Source organism: Theropithecus gelada, chromosome 1 (assembly GCF_003255815.1).
Source record: "Theropithecus gelada isolate Dixy chromosome 1, Tgel_1.0, whole genome shotgun sequence".
NCBI lineage: Eukaryota > Metazoa > Chordata > Mammalia > Primates > Cercopithecidae > Theropithecus > Theropithecus gelada.
Genome location: NC_037668.1, coordinates 19,103,503 through 19,123,447, shown reverse-complemented (window position 1 = coordinate 19,123,447; position 19,945 = coordinate 19,103,503). Strand labels below are relative to the sequence as shown.

At 46.6% G+C, this 19,945-nt stretch overlaps 1 protein-coding gene, 1 long non-coding RNA gene and 1 other non-coding gene across 4 annotated transcripts in view; 2 read left to right on the top strand and 1 right to left on the bottom strand.

Moving 5' to 3' along the window:
- INTS3 (integrator complex subunit 3) overlaps positions 1-19,945 on the bottom strand; it is a 49,816-nt gene that overhangs the window by 18,876 nt on the left and 10,995 nt on the right. The window contains exons 3-10 of one of the 2 annotated variants that reach the window (XM_025380761.1): positions 17,547-17,630; positions 16,913-16,996; positions 11,415-11,528; positions 11,122-11,206; positions 9,102-9,168; positions 6,608-6,752; positions 5,443-5,572; positions 3,121-3,218 (exon numbers count right to left, since the gene is read on the bottom strand). In XM_025380761.1, coding sequence (XP_025236546.1) covers positions 3,121-3,218; positions 5,443-5,572; positions 6,608-6,752; positions 9,102-9,168; positions 11,122-11,206; positions 11,415-11,528; positions 16,913-16,996; positions 17,547-17,630 — 807 coding nt within the window. Of the gene's footprint in view, positions 1-3,120; positions 3,219-5,442; positions 5,573-6,607; positions 6,753-9,101; positions 9,169-11,121; positions 11,207-11,414; positions 11,529-16,912; positions 16,997-17,542; positions 17,631-19,945 lie in introns of both variants that reach the window. The other variant, XM_025380767.1, reaches the window with a different exon arrangement.
- Positions 3,634-3,737, top strand: LOC112616440. The gene has a single exon (XR_003117636.1). It is a non-coding gene; the product is annotated as a small nucleolar RNA U13 (small nucleolar RNA).
- On the top strand, positions 5,675-6,864 carry LOC112621384. Its single transcript, XR_003118721.1, has 2 exons — positions 5,675-5,790; positions 6,656-6,864. It is a non-coding gene; the product is annotated as an uncharacterized LOC112621384 (long non-coding RNA).

The following is a 19,945-nucleotide window of genomic DNA, read 5'->3' as shown; positions in this document are numbered from 1 at the left end:
TTTTGAGACGGAGTCTTGCTCTGTCGCCCAGGCTGGAGTGCAGTGGCGCGATCTCGGCTCACTGCAAGCTCCGCCCCCCCGGGTTCACGCCATTCTCCTGCCTCAGCCTCCCGAGTAGCTGGGACTACAGGTGCCCACCACCTCGCCCGGCTAATTTTCTTGTATTTTTAGTAGAGACGGGGTTTCACCGTGTTAGCCAGGATGGTCTCGATCTCCTGACCTCGTGATCCGCCCGTCTCGGCCTCCCAAAGTGCTGGGATTACAGGCTTGAGCCACCGCGCCCGGCCTAATCTTTTCTCATTTTCTTGAGCCACTGGTGAACAGCAAGAAATGTTCTTCAAGAGTAAGAGCTGGGCCTGTTCACCACTCAACATCAACTGAGAATTTCCTGGTGCTGACCTAACAGGACCATTATCCAAAGCCTAGACTCTCCAAACCTTCTTGTGGAAAGTTTTTCCTCAAACAGACCCTAAGTGATCACAAATAATAACACTAAATAAGGAAAAGGATCTGGTTTCCCTCTTCTTATATTCTCCCATCTGTCAGAAGAAATCAACCAAGATAGAGCAAAAAGGTAAAAAAAGCAAACAAAAAGATACTTCTAGACCAACACCATCCAACAGAACTTTCGGCAATGATGGTTGCTATTGTGCACGTGAAATGCAGCTATTGTAACTGAGATATCAAATTATTATTATTATTTATTTAATTTTTTTGAGACAGAGTTTCACTCTTATTGCCCAAGCTGGAGTGCAAAGGAGCGATCTCGGTTCACTATAACCTCCACCTCCCAGGTTCAAGTGATTCTCCTGCCTCAGCCTCCCAAGTAGTTGGGATTGCAGGCATACACAACCATGCCCAGCTGATTTTTGTATTTTTAGTAGAGACAGGGTTTCACCATGCTGGTTAGGCTGGGCTCGAATTCCCGACCTCAAGTGATCCACACACCTTGGCCTCCCAAAGTGCTGAGATTACAGGCGTGAGCCACCACACTCGGCCCGAATTATTATTATTATTATTATTATTACTATTATTATTATTATTATTTTGAGATGGAGTCTTGCTCTGTTGCCCACGCTGGAGTGCAGTGGCGTGATCTCGGCTCACTGCAAGCTCCGTCTCCCGGGTTCACGCCATTCTCCTGCCTCAGCCTCCCGAGTATCTGGGACTACAGGTGCCCGCTACCATGCCCAGCTAATTTTTTGTATTTAGTAGAGACGGGGTTTCACTGTGTTAGCCAGGATCATCTCCATCTCCTGACCTCGTGATACGCCTGCCTTGGTCTCCCAAAGTGCTGGGATTACAAGCGTGATCCACCGTGCGCGGCCCAAATTATTATTTTTTAAGAGACAGGGTCTCATTGATGGGAGGATTGCTTGAGCCAGGCTGGTCTCTAACTCCTGGGTTCAAGCAATCCTCCCACCTCAGCCTCCTGAGAAGCTCGGATTACAGGCACATGCCACTGCACCAGGCTCTGAATTTTTTTTTTGTTGTTTGTTTGAGATGGAATCTCACTGTTGCCCAGGCTGGAGTGGAGTGGCACGATCTCAGCTCACTGTAACCTCTGCCTCCTGGGTCTGGGTTCAAGTGACTCTCCTGCCTCAGCCTCCTGAGTAGCCACCACCACACCTGGCTAATTTTTGTATTTTTTGTAGAGACAGGGTTTCACCATGTTGCCCAGGCTAGTCTTGAACTCCTGACCTAAAGTGTTCCCACCAGCCTTGGCCTCCCAAAGTGCTAGGATTGTAGGCGTGAGCCATGGCGCCCAGCTGTGGGTTTTTAATTTTAACTCATTTTAACTAACTTAATTTTTTTTTTTTTTGTGACAGCGTTTCACTCTGTCGCCCAGGCTGAAGTGCAGTGGTGCGATCTTGGCTCACTGCAACCTCTGCCTCCCGGGTTTAAGTGATTCTCCTGCCTCAGCCTCCCGAGTAGCTGGGATTACAGGCGTGTGCCACCACACCCAGTAAAATGTTTGTATTTTTAGTAGAGATGGGGTTTCACCATGTTGGCCAGGCTGGTCCCGAACTCCTGATCTCAAGTAATCTGCCCACCTTGGCCTCCCAAAGTGCTGGGATTACAGGTATGACCCACAGCGCCTGGCCAAGAATGTTTATCATACCTAGTCCTGAAGGCTAACTTAAATTTAAATGGCAACACATGGCTGGTGGCTACCACATAGTACAACACAGACCTCGACAATTAGTCTGGGTGACTTGGGAAAGCTGATTAGGAAAGTAGTTCTCGACAGCCAGACTGGCCGCAGAGGAATGGCCTGGGAAGTCTGCTAAAAACAGACTCTGGCTGAGTGCAGTGGCTCACTGTAATCCCAGCACTTTGGGAGGCTGAGGCAGGTGGATCACCTGAGGTCAGGAGTTCGAGACCAGCCTGACCAACAGAAAAATCCCTTCTGTACTAAAAATACAAAATTCGCAAAGTGTGGTGCATGCCTGTAATCCCAGCTACTCGGGAGGTTGAGGCAGAAGAATTGCTTGAACCCAAGAGGCAGAGGCTGCAGTGAGCCGAGATCGCGCCACTGCACTCCAGCCTGGGCAACAAGAGCAAAATCCCGTCTCAAAACACAAACAAACAAACAAACAAAAACAAAAAACCCCCACAGATTCCTCAATCAAATTATCTGGGACAGTGGGATCCAGGAAGCTGCATCTTTAACATGCTCAAGTAATTCTGCCATTATTCAGTCAAGTTTGGAAAGATACATAACTCTTTTCCTGAGACTTCATGGTTCTCCTGGAGCAATTGTGGGTTTCTTAACATGAACACTTTCACTCTCCCCTTTATAGAACATTTCACACTTGTAAATGATACTAGTATTTCTACATAATTATTGGTTTAGTGACCACTTTAGATAAACTAAAAGCTTCACGAGAGCTGGACCTGTATCTCTCTTATTCGACAGTGTATCCCCAATCCTTAGCACCGTGCTCAATGTGTAGGCATAGAATGAATAAAGGACAAGGAAGCCAGTAGCCAGGCAGATCAGGTACGATTATTTAGCTACCATTCTACTGGTTAGTAAACAACGGTAACAGCTCCACAGACCAAAGCAAAGCCCAACCAGCGTGTGACCTCTTCTCTTGCTGCAACACCTTAGCTTACCCGGGATGTCATGAAGAGGAGTTTAGTCTCCATGTCTGGGGTTAGACGACATGCTAGGAATTTTCGGGATGTTCTTGACTGAAGAAGCTGTAGGATACCTGAATCAAATGTGGAAGGGAAGAGAAAAGAGGAAGCCTGAGGACCAGAAAGAATGAAAGGCAGGTTGGGAACCTGGGCCCAGGTACTGATGGCCAGTAGTCTTGCTCACGGAGAAATTCCAAGACAAGACCAAGGGAGGTCAAGCACAGGTGGGGATTCCAACCAGTACTTACGTGTTCTGCTCCAACCAACCACTATCCCCAGGACCCAGCTATATTACTTCCTGTCTTCTGCTGGTCTTCCAGAGCCTCCTACCCACATGATTCCCACTGGCAACAGATGGGAAAGTTAAGGGGAAAATATGGGAAACCCCAGCTGCTCTTCCTGCTCCTGATGATCCCATCCTTGGGTCCTGGAATCAATGTTATCTGTGGCATGAGCATAAGCCCTGGAGTCAGAAACATGTGGATCCAGATCCTACCGTAGCTCATAAGCATGATTATTGGTTTTTCACATTCATGCGTGACATGTGCCTCCCTCAAACCTTGTTACCATGTCCTCACATTACCTGTCTGACATGAGAGAACAAAAATAATTTAAAAGGCCAGGCATACCGGTGGCTCACACCTGTAATCTTAGCACCTTGGGAGGCCGAGGCAGGTGGATCCCTTGAGCCTATGAGTTCAAGACCAGCCTTGGCAACATAGTGACACCCCATCTTAAAAAAAAAAAAAAGAGGCCGGGTGCGGTGGCTCATGCCTGTAATCCCAGCACTTTGGGAGGCCAAGGCGAGTGGATCGCTTGAGGTCAGGAGTTCAAGACCAGCTTGGCCAACATGGTGAAACTCCATCTCTACAAAAATACAACATTTACCTGGGCATGATGGCAGGTGCCTGTAATCCCAGCTACTTGGGAGGCTGAGGTGGGAGAATCACTTGAACCCAGGAGGCGGAGGTTGCAGTGAGCTGAGATCATGCCATTGCACTCCAGCCTGAGTGACACAGCGAGACTCCATCTCAAAAAAAAAAAAAAAAAAAAAAAAAGACTTGGATCAAAATCCTGCCTCTGTCACCTAACCTACCCGCTGTATAGCCTTGGGCAAATTACTTAATCTCCTTAAACCTCGGTTTCTTTTCTTTTTTTCGGGGGGGTGGCGATGGAGTCTCACTCTGTCGCCACGCTGGAGTGCAGTGGCACGATCTGCAACCTGCGCCTCCTGGGTTCAAGCGATTTTCTTGCCTCAGCCTCCCAAGTAGCTGGGAATACAGGCATGTGCCACCATGTCCAGCTAATTTTTGTATTTTTAGTAGAGACAGGGTTTCACCATGTTGCCCAGAATGGTCTTGATCTCTTGACCTTGTGATCCGCCTGCCTCGGCCTCCGAAGGTGGTGGGATTACAGGCGTGAGCCACCATGCCTGGCCTCAAACCTCAGTTTATGTATAAATGTAGAAACTAAAATACTTGTAGGGCTGTCCAAAGATTAAATGAGGTAATACGTGTTTGTCTAACACAGAGGAGGTACTTAAAAGCAATGAAATAGATGTTCAATATAAGAGTACTACAATTTCCAGCACTTTCCTCTCTTTCCTGACTTCCCAGGTCCTGGACAACTGCCTTCCGTGTGTGTGTGTGTGTGTGTGTGTGTGTAGGAGGGGAAGGGGTGTGTGCACGATCACAAGCACATGTGTGTTGAGGTGGTGTGGGGAGCAAAGCTGTACAGTTATTGTTCAGACCGTAGCAGGACCCTGGGAAAGGGAAAGGGATATAAAAAGGACCTTGTCGGGGGAGGCACACGGAGACTCCCTCCTCCAAAGTGGATTTTGCCCAAGCTAGATCCTTGGAATTCGAGGCAAGACTGTTCCCAGGGAGGGGCCTTCTCTTATAGGATTAATTCCAGGCCTCTACTGACTCAGTCTCACGAGTTGACCTCTGACTCCCCTGCTAGACTCTGTGAAGCTGAACACTGGCCACTGGCTCACCTCCTGAGCCAAGGAGCTGCCAGGAAGAGGGGAGGAGGACTACCGTTCTCTGTCTCTCTTTTTTCTTCGTAGTAATGTGGCAGCTGGAGTCTGCCAAGTAGGGGCTGTCTAGGAACTACATGAATTGTTCTGTACCTCTACCATTCCCAGTTGTACTTGGCAAAGCTTGCCCTGTCCCAAGCTTCCTAAAATCTGATCGCCAAAAACTCTCCTACCCACCAACCTCTACCTTCTTGATTCAAGCAAGACATATACATTGAACTCCCAGCTGTCAAGGACAGGATGCCTAAGACCCTACTTACCTGTGAACTGAGGACTCAAGGCCTGAGGATTATGGATAATATCTTTCCAAAGCAGTTCAAATTCTGGTATCCTAGCAACATTCTGAAGCAGTCTTACGAGATCCCGACCAATCATCAGACATTCCATGAACTTGATAAGGAAGAGGAAGTGGGGGACAGGAAAGAGAATAAAAACATGGATTGTTTACCTGCTGGAGGGAGGACAAAGGAACAACATGTTCTAGGGAGGGAAGGAAAGAGGGTTAAAGAGACTACAGGATTTCTTCTGGAACCAAAGGATTGGCTCCTAGCTGTTCAGGGGAAGAGAGCTGGAAGCTGGAAGCTGGGGACTGATATCAAGAATGAGAGGTTAGCGGGAAGTGCTGAAGCCCTGCTGGCTTTTACATTAATCTACCTCCCTCTCCACCCAGAACTGTTTCAATCCAGTTCAAGGATGACTAAAGTTTCAAAAGGATGGGACTGGCAGAAACCCTAACCTCAAACTCATTTTGTCTAACAAAATTCTGCAGTATCTAATTCTGTGGGTCCAATTCTGTGGTAGAAATGTCTGTATCTGTGTAGTCTAAATGAAACCCATTAGCAACATGTAGCTAATGCAACTAGAGAAGTGAATTTTAACGTTTCATCTAACATTAATTTTAGGCTGGGCACAGTGGCTCACGCCTATAATCCCAACACTTTGGGAGGCTGAGGCGGGAGGATCACTTGAGGCCAGGAGTTCAAGACCAGCCTGGGCAACAAAGCAAGGTCCAGTATCTACAAAAATATAAAGTAAAAAAAAATTTTAATTGCCACATGGGAGGTCTGATAGAGGACAATTCATAATCTCACTAGACCATGGGAATTACCCAGGAGAGTAGGTGGGGGCCGTGTCATGGTGGGCACACAAGGACAGCTTATCTCTGTGGTGTACAACAGTATCCTTGAAGCTGACCAGGGAAATCCCAAGGATGCCAGCTTAACGGGTAGCATTTCTAGGAATTAGGGCTATTCTACACTAACTCCCCCTCCTTTCTACCCTCATCTGTTGACAAATGATGGAAAACACCAGATCTTGACGCACCTTCGTCTCTAACAAGGTATTTCTGACTTCACTGCATAAACCTCCAGAGGTATCTCAGCCTGAGTCTCACTTCCCCACATTATTTTTGTCCTGTTCCCTCACCCGTTCCCGAAGCAGTGAGATGCAGAAGTCCACTTCCTTCTGTCGCAGGGCCTGGAGCTGGGCAGTCCCATGGTGGTCCACGATGAGGCGGAGGTACGTGTAAACAGCCATGGCAATGAGGATGCTGCTCTTCAGGACCCACTCCCTGCAGGGAAGAAACACACTGGCTCCTATGCTCTGTCTAGAACTATTCACCCTCCCAATTCACCCTTCCTGGGTTTGGCTACAGTGCCTCAGAAATAACTGATGATTTGACACTAGGAGTAGATGCTTTGATTTTTTGCTTGCTCACTCAAGCTAGTATCTATCTTGGACTAACAACTGGCTAAGCTACGGACAACTTCCTAATTTTCTCTTACAAGTGCCTAAAAGGTAACTGCCAAATAAAAGCAATCTCTTTTTACCACCTAACTACTTAGCTTCCAAGAAAATAACTCTCTTTGTTGACTCATTCATTCAAACATTTACTGAGTGCCTATCAGGCGCCAAGCAACATGTGAGGTACAAGGGACAGAATTAAGCCACAGTATCTACCCAGGTCAGACTATGGGGAAAAGCTGGGTAAGCGTCCCTAAGTCAGCGGTTCTTAAGTGTGATGCAAGAACATGTGGGGATTGCCAAGACCCTTTCAGGACCTGGAGTTTTGAGAACGTACTGTGCTAGCTCAGTCTGCTGATCATTAGCAGCTCACCATGCCACAAACCTTTCCCTGGCTCTATCTAGTCACCGACACACAATGAGTCCCCACTCCCACACAATGAGTCACCTGTCCTAAATCACAACCTGAAAAAAAGAACCCGATTTTGGGTGGCAAACTCATCTGCTCATGAGTTTCAGAATATCCCTGAGGAAAAAGGGGGTAATGAAAGGTTTGTTCCCAGTTGCTTTAAAAGGAGTAGAGAGAAAGACACAGTGGGGATATTCCTAAAACTCTAATCCTGTCTCTAAGTGACAAAATTGAGATGCTATCTCCTCCCAGCAAACAATTTGTAATGGTTTTGGCACCCCTGCTGGAAGGCAGGGAACTGGAGGAAGATGACATGACGTTTAATTAGTCCAAGCAGGCCACATCCTGATTCCGGAAAACTACTCAAGCCACCTAATTAAAATACTCTGTGGCCTTTTCTTTTCACAGAATGGGTGCACTAGCCAAGGTTACTGGGGAAGGTTTCCTCCCCTACCTGCTACCTTTTAACTCCACAGCCCTAGAAACATTTGGAAGGGAGTGAGGAGGAGGGTGTAGGAGAGGACACACTTTTAAATTTCTAGGTATTGACTTTCACCAAAAGATGTTAAGTTTTTTGGAGGGTAGAAGACAGGGCAGTTATCTGGCTGTCATCTGATGCCTGTACAGAAAATTCAGCTTTAAGGTATGGGGATAGGAGGTATTTGGCACCAGGAACAAAATAAGAAAAATCACTTTTTAGAAAGATTGCTAGCAAAGGTAATGAAATTACCTGAATCCTGGAATGGCATAATAAAGAGAAAGAAAGAGTTGAAAGGCCCCCTGACCCAGGACAGTAAAAAGGAACAAAGACCTAGGAAAAGCAGAGATCTGGTAAGAGACTGTTAGGATCTAACGTGCTACTGCAATGGCACCAATAACAGAAGTGGCTCCAGGCCCAGATGTGGCCGCACACCCGTGCCGAGAGCACTAGGTGGCACTGCACAGCAGATAGGGCAGGGCTCTCAGACCTGAGCAGAGCACAGCACACGGCCATCTCTTTCGCAAGGGTGAACGTTGGGAGGAGGTCCATTCTTCGGAACTACAGATAGTATGGACGCTATTAGCCCTCTCAATCATTCGACTGCTATGGTGTCCTCAATCAGAAAAGAGACTCAGAAGTCAAGCAAGAGGAAGACTGAAACCAAGGGGAAAGCCTCACCTCCAAACAAGTTCAGAGGTGGAAGAGCCCTCATAAAATTTCTGGCCTTTTATTTTGATGGATAAGGGAAAGAATCAGCCAGAAAGTCCAGTATGTACCCCTTGATGCACTCTCTACCACTGGAGCCTCCAAACCCCATATGCAGACTCCAGCAGGATTCACTAATCTCTATTACCTGCTCACACCAATTGCCCCCTGTGCCACTTCAAAAAGAGCATGGGTTCGATGGAGAAGCTTGGAGGGGAGACAAGGATACCTGCCAGGCGTGGGTGTTTGCCTGGCCCAACTCTGCTGAGCTCATTCCTCCCCAGCTTTCCCCTAAGATAAACATTCCAAGAAGGTCTGGATCAAAAATAAACCCTTATCAGATGGAGCCAGTTTTTCTGGGCTATGCGATATTTTGGCAAAGACCTCTTTCCCATTCCTTCATTCCTTGGGCATTAATTTCTTCACTTGCCAACAATACACTTGTCTCTCCCTCTCTTTGCCTCCCCCTCTCTGACTTAAGGTGTTCATGGGCCACACAATCCTTTCATCCCCATTTCCCACACTCACACTCCTAATGGCCATTATCTGGCCTGTACCCCACCCTTCATGGTGGACTCTACCTTTGCTCTGTCAGGATATCCAGAACACTTTCTGCCAACCAGATATTTTTGGCTGTAACGTCTCCACCTTATTTCAAAAGGAGAAAAAAAGAATAGCTCTGATTAGCAACTCAGCCAATCCAATACATCTCTTCACCCATTCTGCTGGTTCACCCTGACTGCCATCCCATCACTGCTGTTCTTAGTGCTGAGATAAACTGCCTTCTGTTCTGTCAGGCTTTAAAGTTTCACCCTTTGCCTCCGGAAAGAAGAAAAGGGAAGGTTCTGAATTTTTCTAGAAACCAGAGCTGCTGCTTTTCCACAGATTGTGAGTTGGAGTGGGAACATTTTGGCCCTTGAAAATGAATGTCCAGGCCGGGCGCGGTGGCTCAAGCCTGTAATCCCAGCACTTTGGGAGGCCGAGACGGGTGGATCACGAGGTCAGGAGATCGAGACCATCCTGGCTAACACGGTGAAACCCCGTCTCTACTAAGAAATACAAAAAACTAGCCGGGCGAGGTGGCGGGCGCCTGTAGTCCCAGCTACTCGGGAGGCTGAGGCAGGAGAATGGCGTGAACCCGGGAGGCGGAGCTTGCAGTGAGCTGAGATCCGGCCACTGCACTCTAGCCTGGGCTACAGAGCCAGACTCCATCTCAAAAAAAAAAAAAAAAAGAAAATGAATGTCTGACAAGTAGATATAAGAAGCCCACAGTTGGAAAGAAAGGATGATATCTCAGAGAGGGCCTGAGAGGTACAGGTGGCTGACAACAGCTGCAGTCTAGCAACTGGATGTCCTGAGTCCTGCACTCAGGTCCCCAACAGGCCAAGAGTTTCTTATTTCCAGGTAACAGTCTTTCCAGGTAACAGTGCTTGCTATGAAACTTCCTGGGGCAGAATTAACATACAGCAATGCCAGACCAGTCTTGGGATAAGAAGTGGGAGCTGGGAGTGCCAAACAAGGAAGAGGCCAGGAAAGAGGATAAAAATAGCCAAAACTATGCCTTGCCCCAGGTCCCAATTGAAAAATTCAATGTTCACAAAGTCACACATGACATAGATTAAGGTTCATACACATCAAAACAGGAGCATCAGTGTTACATAAAATTTTAAAGAGGAAGCAAGCCCCAATGGGCTAATGGTGAGGTAGTAGCAGGTCACTTTTTTTTTTTTTTTGAGACGGAGTCTCGCTCTGCCGCCCAGGCTGGAGTGCAATGGCCGGATCTCGGCTCACTGCAAGCTCCGCCTCCCGGGTTCACACCATTCTCCTGCCTCAGCCTCCCGAGTAGCTGGGACTACAGGCGCCCGCCACCGCACCCGGCTAGTTTTTTGTATTTTTTTTAGTAGAGACGGGGTTTCACCGTGTTAGCCAGGATGGTCTCGATCTCCTGACCTCGTGATCCGCCCGTCTCGGCCTCCCAAAGTGCTGGGATTACAGGCTTGAGCCACCGCGCCCGGCCGCAGGTCACTTTTAAACAAACACATGCAATCTTGGGAGTAGTCGCTTGAATATGCGGTGGCTCAGACAGATGTCACCAACGCCAAGATGAGAATAAAACCTAAATGTCAGGGTCTGTTCTGTGACATAGTTTGTCCTCATTCTGGCCCCAGTAAAGGGCCTAATTATTAGGGAGCAAGCATTCAGATCATAGGGGTGGAGCCAGGGAAGATGTCTAGGTTTCTGAAAGCACAGGGACTTGGGAACAAATTTATTTGCCCTCACTTCTCTCCCCATTTCTTCCTGCTCTGAAATGCTATAAAATCTCAGAGTGAAGACTGGCTAAAATAGGCCAAATAGTCTGTCAAGCCCCGGGTTTAGTAGGAAAGAAAATGAGGCAAGACTTACTGCTTTAAAAGGCCCCCCCATGATTTTTCAGTCAATTTATTTATACAACATATGTGGCCAGAAGATGTCTGTATCAGAAAGAAACAGTCTAAGCAATCCAGGAATTCCATCCCTTTGGCACTTAATCATTCTCCATTGTCTCTATTTAGTCTCTGGGCTCTCCTCCTTTCTTCTTTATGCTCCTGCCATCAAACTCACCTGCAATCTGCTTCATAAACGTCATACAAACACCATCGGCTCCCAGAACCCCACTCTTCACCAGTTCCCGTACCAACCACACCAACTAAAGGAAAGAGGGAAAAACAGATGAAGAGCAGCACCTGTGAGTTTGAGAAGGGAACTAATTCAATTACAACTGAAAGGAGCACATTACAATTTAGACACACAACCATAGGGGTGTGTTAGCCCTGATTCCTCTTTCCCACTCCTGACAGAGAGAAGATCCATCCTCTCTCTTTGAGCTGGATCCTGTCTTTTCTTTCTGGCCTTACCTGAGTACGGCAGGTATCCTGCAGCTTCAGGTACTTCTCCATAAGTATCTGGTTGATTTTATTCAGGACAATATTCATGCCATCACGACTCACCAGAGCCAAGTCCCGGTAACACTGTGAGAAGTAAAGTTTGTGATCAGCCAGCAAGCTGAGGATAAGGTCCTTAACCCCACCCACAGTGGCCCCCTTGCCCTCTAATCCCTTAAACTTAAATAACACCAGTAAGGCACCAAGTAGCAATGAAATACTTTCCATTCTGGACACTTTCTTTCCATAGGGGTCCTGCATTCCCAATCCATCCCTTGTTCTGTCACACAGAGTGGGGAAAAGGTACTGGTTATCCTTTAATGAGGTAGAAAAGCCTGCTGGGCAGCTGGGTGCGGTGGCTCACGCCTGCAGTCCCAGCACTTTGGGAGGCCAAGATGGATGGATCACGAGGTCAGGAGATCGAGACCATCCTGGCTAACACGGTGAAACCCCATCTCTACTAAAAACACAAAAAATTAGCCGGGTGCGGTGGCAGGCGCCTGTAGTCCCAACTACTCGGGAGGCTGAGGCAGGAGAATGGCATGAACCTGGGAGGCGGAGCTTGCAGTGAGCCGAGATCGCGCCACCGCACTCCAGCCTGGGCAACAGAGCGAAACTGTCTTGAAAAAAAAAAAAAAAAGAGCTTGCTGGGCAAGGCTCCTAGTACTATCCTTGTCCCCCCACTTCCCCTCTTAGGAAGTGTCATACTGTTTGATGCCACAGGCTGAGCAAAACCAGGTGGAGGCCATCTGCTTTTCATCTGCCAGTAAGTAAAAGGTCACTGCAAAATGGGTTTGGCTGAACAAGCCAGAAAGGATCCTAAAGAGGTTTTTAGACCAGTACTGACCCAGCCAGATACAGTAAAGGGAACAGTAAGGGAAGAAGATCCAGGGCAGGGCCCTAGACAGTTAAGGACAGAACCAAAACTGAAATTTTTTTGAATTTTTAGTTTTTTTATACTTGGGGTCTTACTCTGTTGCCTGGGCTGGAGTGCAGTGGCACGATCGTAGCTCATTGCAGCTTCGAACTTCTGAGTAGCTGGTACTACAGGCATGCACCAACACGCCCAGCTAATTTTTAAAACTGTTTTTTTTTTAGAGGCAAGGTCTCACTATGTTCCTAGGCTGAAACTCTTGGCCTCAAGTGATTTTCCCGCCTCGGCCTCCTGAGCAGCTGGAATTACAAGCACGAGTCACCATACCCAGTTGAACTAAATATCTTCATTCTTTTCTCTGTGATGCCCTTTCCTTCTGCCACGTATTGAAAAAGGAGAGGTGCTTCAGCACACCAAATCCTGGGAGAGGTAAGGGAGGGCGTGCTAATTTCTTCTGTGAGATTATTGCTTCCCTTCCCCTTAGGTTTTTTTTTTTCTCCTTCACTCTGTCTCTATTGTGAGACCAGACTCTTGGAGGAATACCTTAGGGGGCCTCATTAGCAACTTCCTTAGCCTGCTGAGTTCTATCCTGTCAGGGTCTCATCAGAAAGAGTAGAAATTAGGCAGGTAGCTTCCCACAACCTCTGAAGACCAGTAGCAAGGATGGCATCAACAATAATAATAATATAGTATAGCAAGGGCTGGATACGGTGGCTCATACCTGTAATCCCAGCACTATTTGGGAGGCCGAGGCGGGTGGATCACCTGAGGTCAGGAGTTCAAGACCACCCTGGCCAACACGGTGAAACTCCATCTCCACTAAAAATACAAAAATTAGCTGGGTGTGGTCGCACGTGCCTGTAGTCCCAGCTACAACTGAGGCTGAGGCAGGAGAATCACTCGAACCCAGGAGGTGGAGGTTGCAGTGAGCCAAGATCACACCATTGCACTCCAGCCTGGGTGACAAAAGGAGACCGTCTCAAAAAAAAAAAAAATAGAGCAAGGATGTTGTTATACTATAGCAAGCAATAATACAGCAAGGATGGCATCAACAATAATAATTTTATATATATATATATAACTGCATTTGATATACGTAACAACCTTTTTTTTTTTTTGAGATGGAGTCTTGCTCGTCACCCAGGCTGGAGTGCAGTGGCGCAATCTTGGCCTCCCAGGTTCATGCCATTCTCCTGTCTTAGCCTCCTGAGTAGCTGGGACTACAGGTGCCCGCGACCACACCCAGCTAATTTTTGTATTTTTAGCAGAGACAGGATTTCACTGTGTTAGTCAGGATGGTCTCGATCTCCTGACCTCATGATCCGCCCGCCTTGGCCTCCCAAAGTGCTGGGATTACAGGCGTGAGCCACCGTGCCCGGCCAACAACCTTTTAAAATAGGTACTACTTATTATAATTATTACTTTTACAGATGAGGAAATAGGCATGGAGAGCTTAAAAGTTATTTGCTCCAGGTAGCCGGGCGCGGTGGCTCATGCCTGTAATCCCCAAGCTTCTTTCTAGAGCTGCCTGCTGGGAGAAATACCTGGACCAAGGGCTGCCTGCGCCTGAGTCCTTGACCCTTTGATGAAGACAGACCTTGACATTAGACCCTTTCCCATTACCTTTATCTACGGACTGCCAGCACCTGCACAGCTTAGGACTCTACCTTAGCCTCCCTCCTTGCCAGTTCCCCAGCCAGGCCTGCTCCCAGCTGTTTAGTTCAGACACCAAATAGAAAATAAATAAACTCAAAGGATATAAACATTCCTAAGAGCTGCCAAGAGGGCTGATGCAAATCAAGAAGGTACAAGTGAGACAAAATCCACCCCATGCATCCTCTATTATTTCCCAGTGCTGACCTGCTTTCTCCTTAACTGAATTCTCTTGTTCACCTGTTCAATCCATCCTAATCCCACCCACTAAGTCCCTAACTCCTTGAACCTGCCTGCCAGTTCCTCAGCTCATGCTTCCCTATAGCAGGATTCTATTTGTTCAAGACTCAGTTTCCACTACTTCACCATATCCACATCCCATCTTGGTCCATAGAGATTCAAGAACAACTAAATCTCAAATCCATCCTGAGGTTTCTGTTCCAAAGGCAGAATTAACCCCAAATATAAATCCTTAGAAAGCAGTCCCGTTGCTTTAAGCTGAAGCCTAAAATGATGCATTACAATCAGTCCTCATCAGTAACTCCCACCTAAAACTTCTGTAGGACAGAAGTATTTTTACAAAATAATCACTCTTTTAGGGAGAAGGATCAAAGCTCTAGGGAGATACGTCACTAATTCTTCCATCATGCTCTGACCTGGCTCAAGGTCTCTGAATGAGTCACTACTTGATAGTTCCTCACCCGCCTACAACTGTGTCCTCCTAATTCTGTCTTTACTGCCTTTGTCTGAAGAGTCCTGACCTGCAGGCTTGGCCCAGAAAGGCTCACAGGTAGGGGATTTACCTGGAAACTTTTAGCATGTGAACATGAATGCTAGTGAAGGTGTCAACCAGCTATGAGACCCAAGGCAAATGCTTCACTTCCCCAGAGGGCCTGGGCCTCCCGCATGGGGCTGTTATAGGGCAAAAAGAAGAGGAGATACTCTAGTCTCTTGCATTTACATTGCAAAACCCAGCGGCCTCTTACTGATAGGCCAGGCAAAGAGCTAGAAATACCACACATACTCTGCCCCCTTCACTTAGGTTTACTGATTTACCCAGGTTGGTCCAGATCACCTGAAACAAACAAACAAAACTTTCCAGCCTTGCCTGCACTGAGATGACTAAATGGAATTTGAATGGTATTTATAAAAACTCACATATAGTCAATGATGGGCGCACACAGACACACACACACACACAAAGATTTAAAAACCCACACAAGAGGTAGTTAAACTTTAACTCCAACCCATCCACTCTCATCTTTGCCAACAATTTCTTTAAAATGGATGGGCTGGACTGGATCATATCACTCTTTAACACCACTCAACTGGAAACATTCATTTGTCTTCAAGGATCTTGATGATAAATTCAGTACAAAAATGAAACAGCAATTTAATTCGACAAGGTCCCAGCCCAGAATGGCCTTGGCTCTCCTGGGAAACCAAGGATTTCTGAATACTTGCTGCCTCACTGCCCACCCTCACCCCAGACCCTATTCTAGTTGGCATTAGAAGTACAAACAGATCAGGTTCCCATGCCCATAAATCCTTCCCTTGGCATTAATTCAAGCAGCTACGCCAAGGAACCATGAGCATCCTGCTCTTATCCCCGGAAATGATTTTCCTTTGGTTCCCCTTGAACAAACGACATCATCTCTGACCTCCAAGTTACCTCACAGGTAAACTGGGAGTGGTTAGGAGGAGATAGAGCCACCAACTTCATATGGTTTTGTGAGAGGATCAAATGAGATCTTGTCTGGATAGAGTCTAATAGAATGCTGGGCACTGAGTATGTTTGTTTCCCTCTACATCACCTTTATTCAGAGAAGAACCAATGAAATATTAATTCCCCCATTCCAAGCTCTTCTTAGTGTCATATAGTTAATGCCAGATAACAGACACATACCTTAACTCATTATACCAAGACTCAAAGGACATAGCGTTGCTAGACGGGAAATTTGGAGAGGCAAAAGACAGAATTTTGCTACTTTATTTTAAAAACAACAGGCCGGGTGTGGTGGCTCACATCTGTAATCCCAGCACTTTAAGAGGGCGAGGTGGGTGGATCATCTAAAGTCAGGAGTTCGAGATTAGCCTGGCCAACATGGCGAAACCCCGTATCTACTAAAAATACAAAAATTAGCTGGGCATGGTGGCATGCGCCTGTAATCCTAGCTACTCGGGAGGCTGAGGCAGGAGAATCGCTTGAACCTGAGAGGCAGAGGTTGCAGTGGGCCGAGATCAGGCCACTGCACTCCACCCTGAGCAACAGAGCAATACTTCATCTCAAAATAAATAAAAAGAACAGAATTCAAAGAGATCACCCTGCCTAGTCCCTCACCTCAAGGAGGGAACCTACCTGAACCATTCCACATAAAGGGGACTCTTCAGTTTGTGAAGAACCCCAAACTAGTTTTCATATAATATTCCTCAGAAAGTCTGACTCCAGTATATTCCAGTGTTCTCCTAACCACTATATTATTTACTGTATCAATCATGTAACATTAAGCTGTCTCATCTAAATCCTACCTACTAAAAATTTAAGCCTGTTTTCTATTCACCTGCCAATGGCAGAATCTGCAAACTACAGGCCATGCTCTTCTGAATAAGAACTCTCATGGACTTGGTTACAATTGTTCTCTTCTATTCCCTGGATTAAATCCCAACACTTTTAGCCTTGCCTCATAAATTTAAAATTTAAAACTCTATGTGTTTTTCCACCTTCATGACTGCCATTTAGCTTCAGAATCTGGAGAGAGAGAGGGGACTTTAATCAGAGGATGACAAATTCACTGAGTAAAAAGGGACTTATAACTATATTTAGAGAACAAGGTGATCCAGCTCTGGTCAAAGAGTCTCATACTACCCCAGTTAAACTGTAAGTTCCACCATATCCTGGATCATATATGAGGAGGGTTTATGGGTCCAGAGCAGGGTGCCTTACCTTCTGGGCTTGGGCAGGTTCAGTAAGGATGAGAGTAAACAGACCTAGGCAGATTTCTTCATGCTGGGGGAGGCCTTTGCACACCTGGAATATGAGAAAGGAAAACAAACTAGTTGTCACTCAAGGGCAGTAAGTTCTCAAACTCAGTTTCTCCCAGAAAACATGGGACTCCTAAGGAAGATGCAAAGGAGAATAATCAACTTTTAAATCTGATGATTGCCTTCTCTTAAAAGAGATTTTTTAAAAAAGAAGAGAGATAAGGACAACAGGTGTGGTGGTGCACACCTGTGGTCCCAGCTACTCCAGAGGCTGAGGCAGAAGGATTGCTTGAGCCCAGGAGTTCAAGGCTATAGTGCATTATAATCATGCCTGTGAATAATCACTGCATTCCAGCCTGGGCAACATAGCGAGACCACATTGCTATAAAAATAAAAAGCTATACTGAAAGATGCCCAAGTCTCCAAGAGATAGGCTCCCACAGTAAGAGAGAAGAATTGAGAAATTTGATTCAGGGAGCCAAGACTTGATGAACTTCAGTCCCCTACCCCCAACCACTTAGTCTTCCCATCTTTTTGACCATGTTTCAAGACTTTCACAGCAGCAGCAGTGGCTGCAGGGATAGCATTCTACTTACATAGGCATTGAGGGCATCATTGGCTTCTCTCTCGGAGACACCAGCAGTCATCGATGTCACAATGCTCATACACCTTTCCAATCTCTGGGAAGGGGTAAGAAAAAATGAACAGTGTGCCGTAACACCACTTACGAAGTACTTCTGGGCCCCTAAAAGTTTAACAATTCAAACCTGATTATGCCCGTTGATGTAACTGCCAGTTTACTAATAAAGTCACCATGAGGATATAACCAGCAAAATCTAAAATGTGGAAACTGTAACAGGTGACCTCATTTTTTTAACACATAAATCACAAGAAAAAAAGTGAGGGAAACCCATATATTAAGAGACTTAGGCCCAGGGGTGGTGGCTCACGCCTGTAATCCTAGCACTTTAGGAGACTGAGGGGGGCAGATCACCTGAGGTCAGGAGTTCGAGACCAGCCTGGCCAACATGGTGAAACCCTGTCTCTACTGAACAGCAGCAGCAGTGGCTGCAGGGACAGCATTCTACTTACATAGGCATTACATTGTATTACATGAAAATACAAAAATTAGCTGGGCGCAGTGGCACGTGTCTGTAATCCCAGGTACCTGGGAGGCTGAGGCAGGAGAAATGCTGGAACCCGGGAGGCAGAGGCTGCAGTGAGCAGAGATCGCGCCACTGCACTCCAGCCTGGGTGACAGACCGAGACCCTGTCTCAAAAAAATAAAATAGGCCAGGCATGGTGGCTCACACCTGCAATCCCAGCACTTTGGGAGGCCGAGATGTGTGAATCACAAGGTCAGGAGTTCAAGACCAGCCTGACCAACACGGTGAAACTCCGTCTCTACTAAGAATACAAAAAAGTAGCTGGGCACGGTGGCATGCGCCTATAATCCCAGCTACTCAGGAGGAGGAAGCTGAGGCAGGAGAACTGCTTGAACTCGGGAGGCAGAGGTTGCAGTGAGCAGACATCGTGCAACTGCACTCCAGCCTGAGTGACAGAGCAAGAGTCTCAAAAAAATAATAATAATAAATTTTTAAAAATAAAATAAAATAAAAGGGACTTAGGCCAGGCCAGATGCAGTGGCTCACACCTATAATCCCAGCACTTTGGGAGGCTGAGGTGGGCGGATCACCCGAGTTCAGGAGTCTCGTCAAGACCAGCCTGGCCAACATGGTAAAACCCTGTCTCTACAAAAAATACAAAAATTAGCTGGGTGCGGTGGTTCACACCTGTAATCCCAGCACTTTGGGAGGCTGAGGGGGCTGGATCACCAGAGGTGGGGAGTTCGAGACCAGCCTGACCAATATGGAGAAACCCCGTCTCTACTGAAAATATAAAAATTAGCTGGGCATATTTATATTTACAGTTATATCCTCATGGTAGCACATGCCTGTAATCCCAGCTACTCGGAAGGCTGAGGCAGGAGAATTGCTTGAACCCGGGAGGCAGAGGTTGAGGTGAGCCGAGATCACATCACTGCACTCCAGCCTGTGCAACAAGAGCAAAACTCCAACCGGGCGTGGTGGCTCATGCCTGCAATCCCATCACTTTGGGAGGCAGGAGGACTGCTTGAGCCCAGGAGTTCGAAACCAGCCTGGGCAATATAGGGAGACCCCACCTCCATAAATAAGAAAAAAATTAGCTGAGCATGGTTTTGCATGCCTGTGGTCCCAGCTACTCAGGAGGCTGAGATGGGAGGATCGCTTGAGCCCAGGAGGGCAAGGCTGCAGTGAGCTATGATGGTACTGCTGCACTCCAGCCTGGGCAAGAGAACATTATTGTTAATGTTTTTAGTTATGATATAAATACTATGATTATGTTTTTAAAAAGTCCTTTTCTTATAGACTTTATATAAAATGTTTACAGATAAAACTGTATATCTTAGATTTGCTTCAAAGTAATAGAGGTAGCTGAAAGAAGATAAAAGAAGATTGCTATCTACTGTTAAGTACTGAAGCAGAGTGATGGACACATGAAGATTTTACTATTCTACTTTTTTATACTTGAAACGTCCCCTCAAAATGTTAAAAACAAACTTAAAAACCAATGAGAGTGTAAGGAAAGAAAAATAGAGCACCAAAAGCCAAACTAAAACCTACCAGGGGCTGGGCACAGTGGCTCATGTCTGTAATCCCAGCACTTTGGGAGGCTGAGGTGGGAGGATCAGTTGAGGTCAGGAATTTGAGACCAGCCTGGCCAACATGGCAAAACCCCATCTCTGCTAAAAATACAAAAACTAGCCAGGTGTGGTGGCACAAGCCTGTAGTCCCAGCTTCTTGGGAGGCTGAGGCAGAAGAATCGCTTGAATCTGGGAGTCGGAAGTTGCAGTAAGCCGAGATTGCACCTCTGCACTCCAGTCTGGGCTACAGAGAGAGACTCTGTCAAAAAAAAAAAAAAAAAAAAAAAAAAAAAAAAAAAAAAAAAAAAAAAA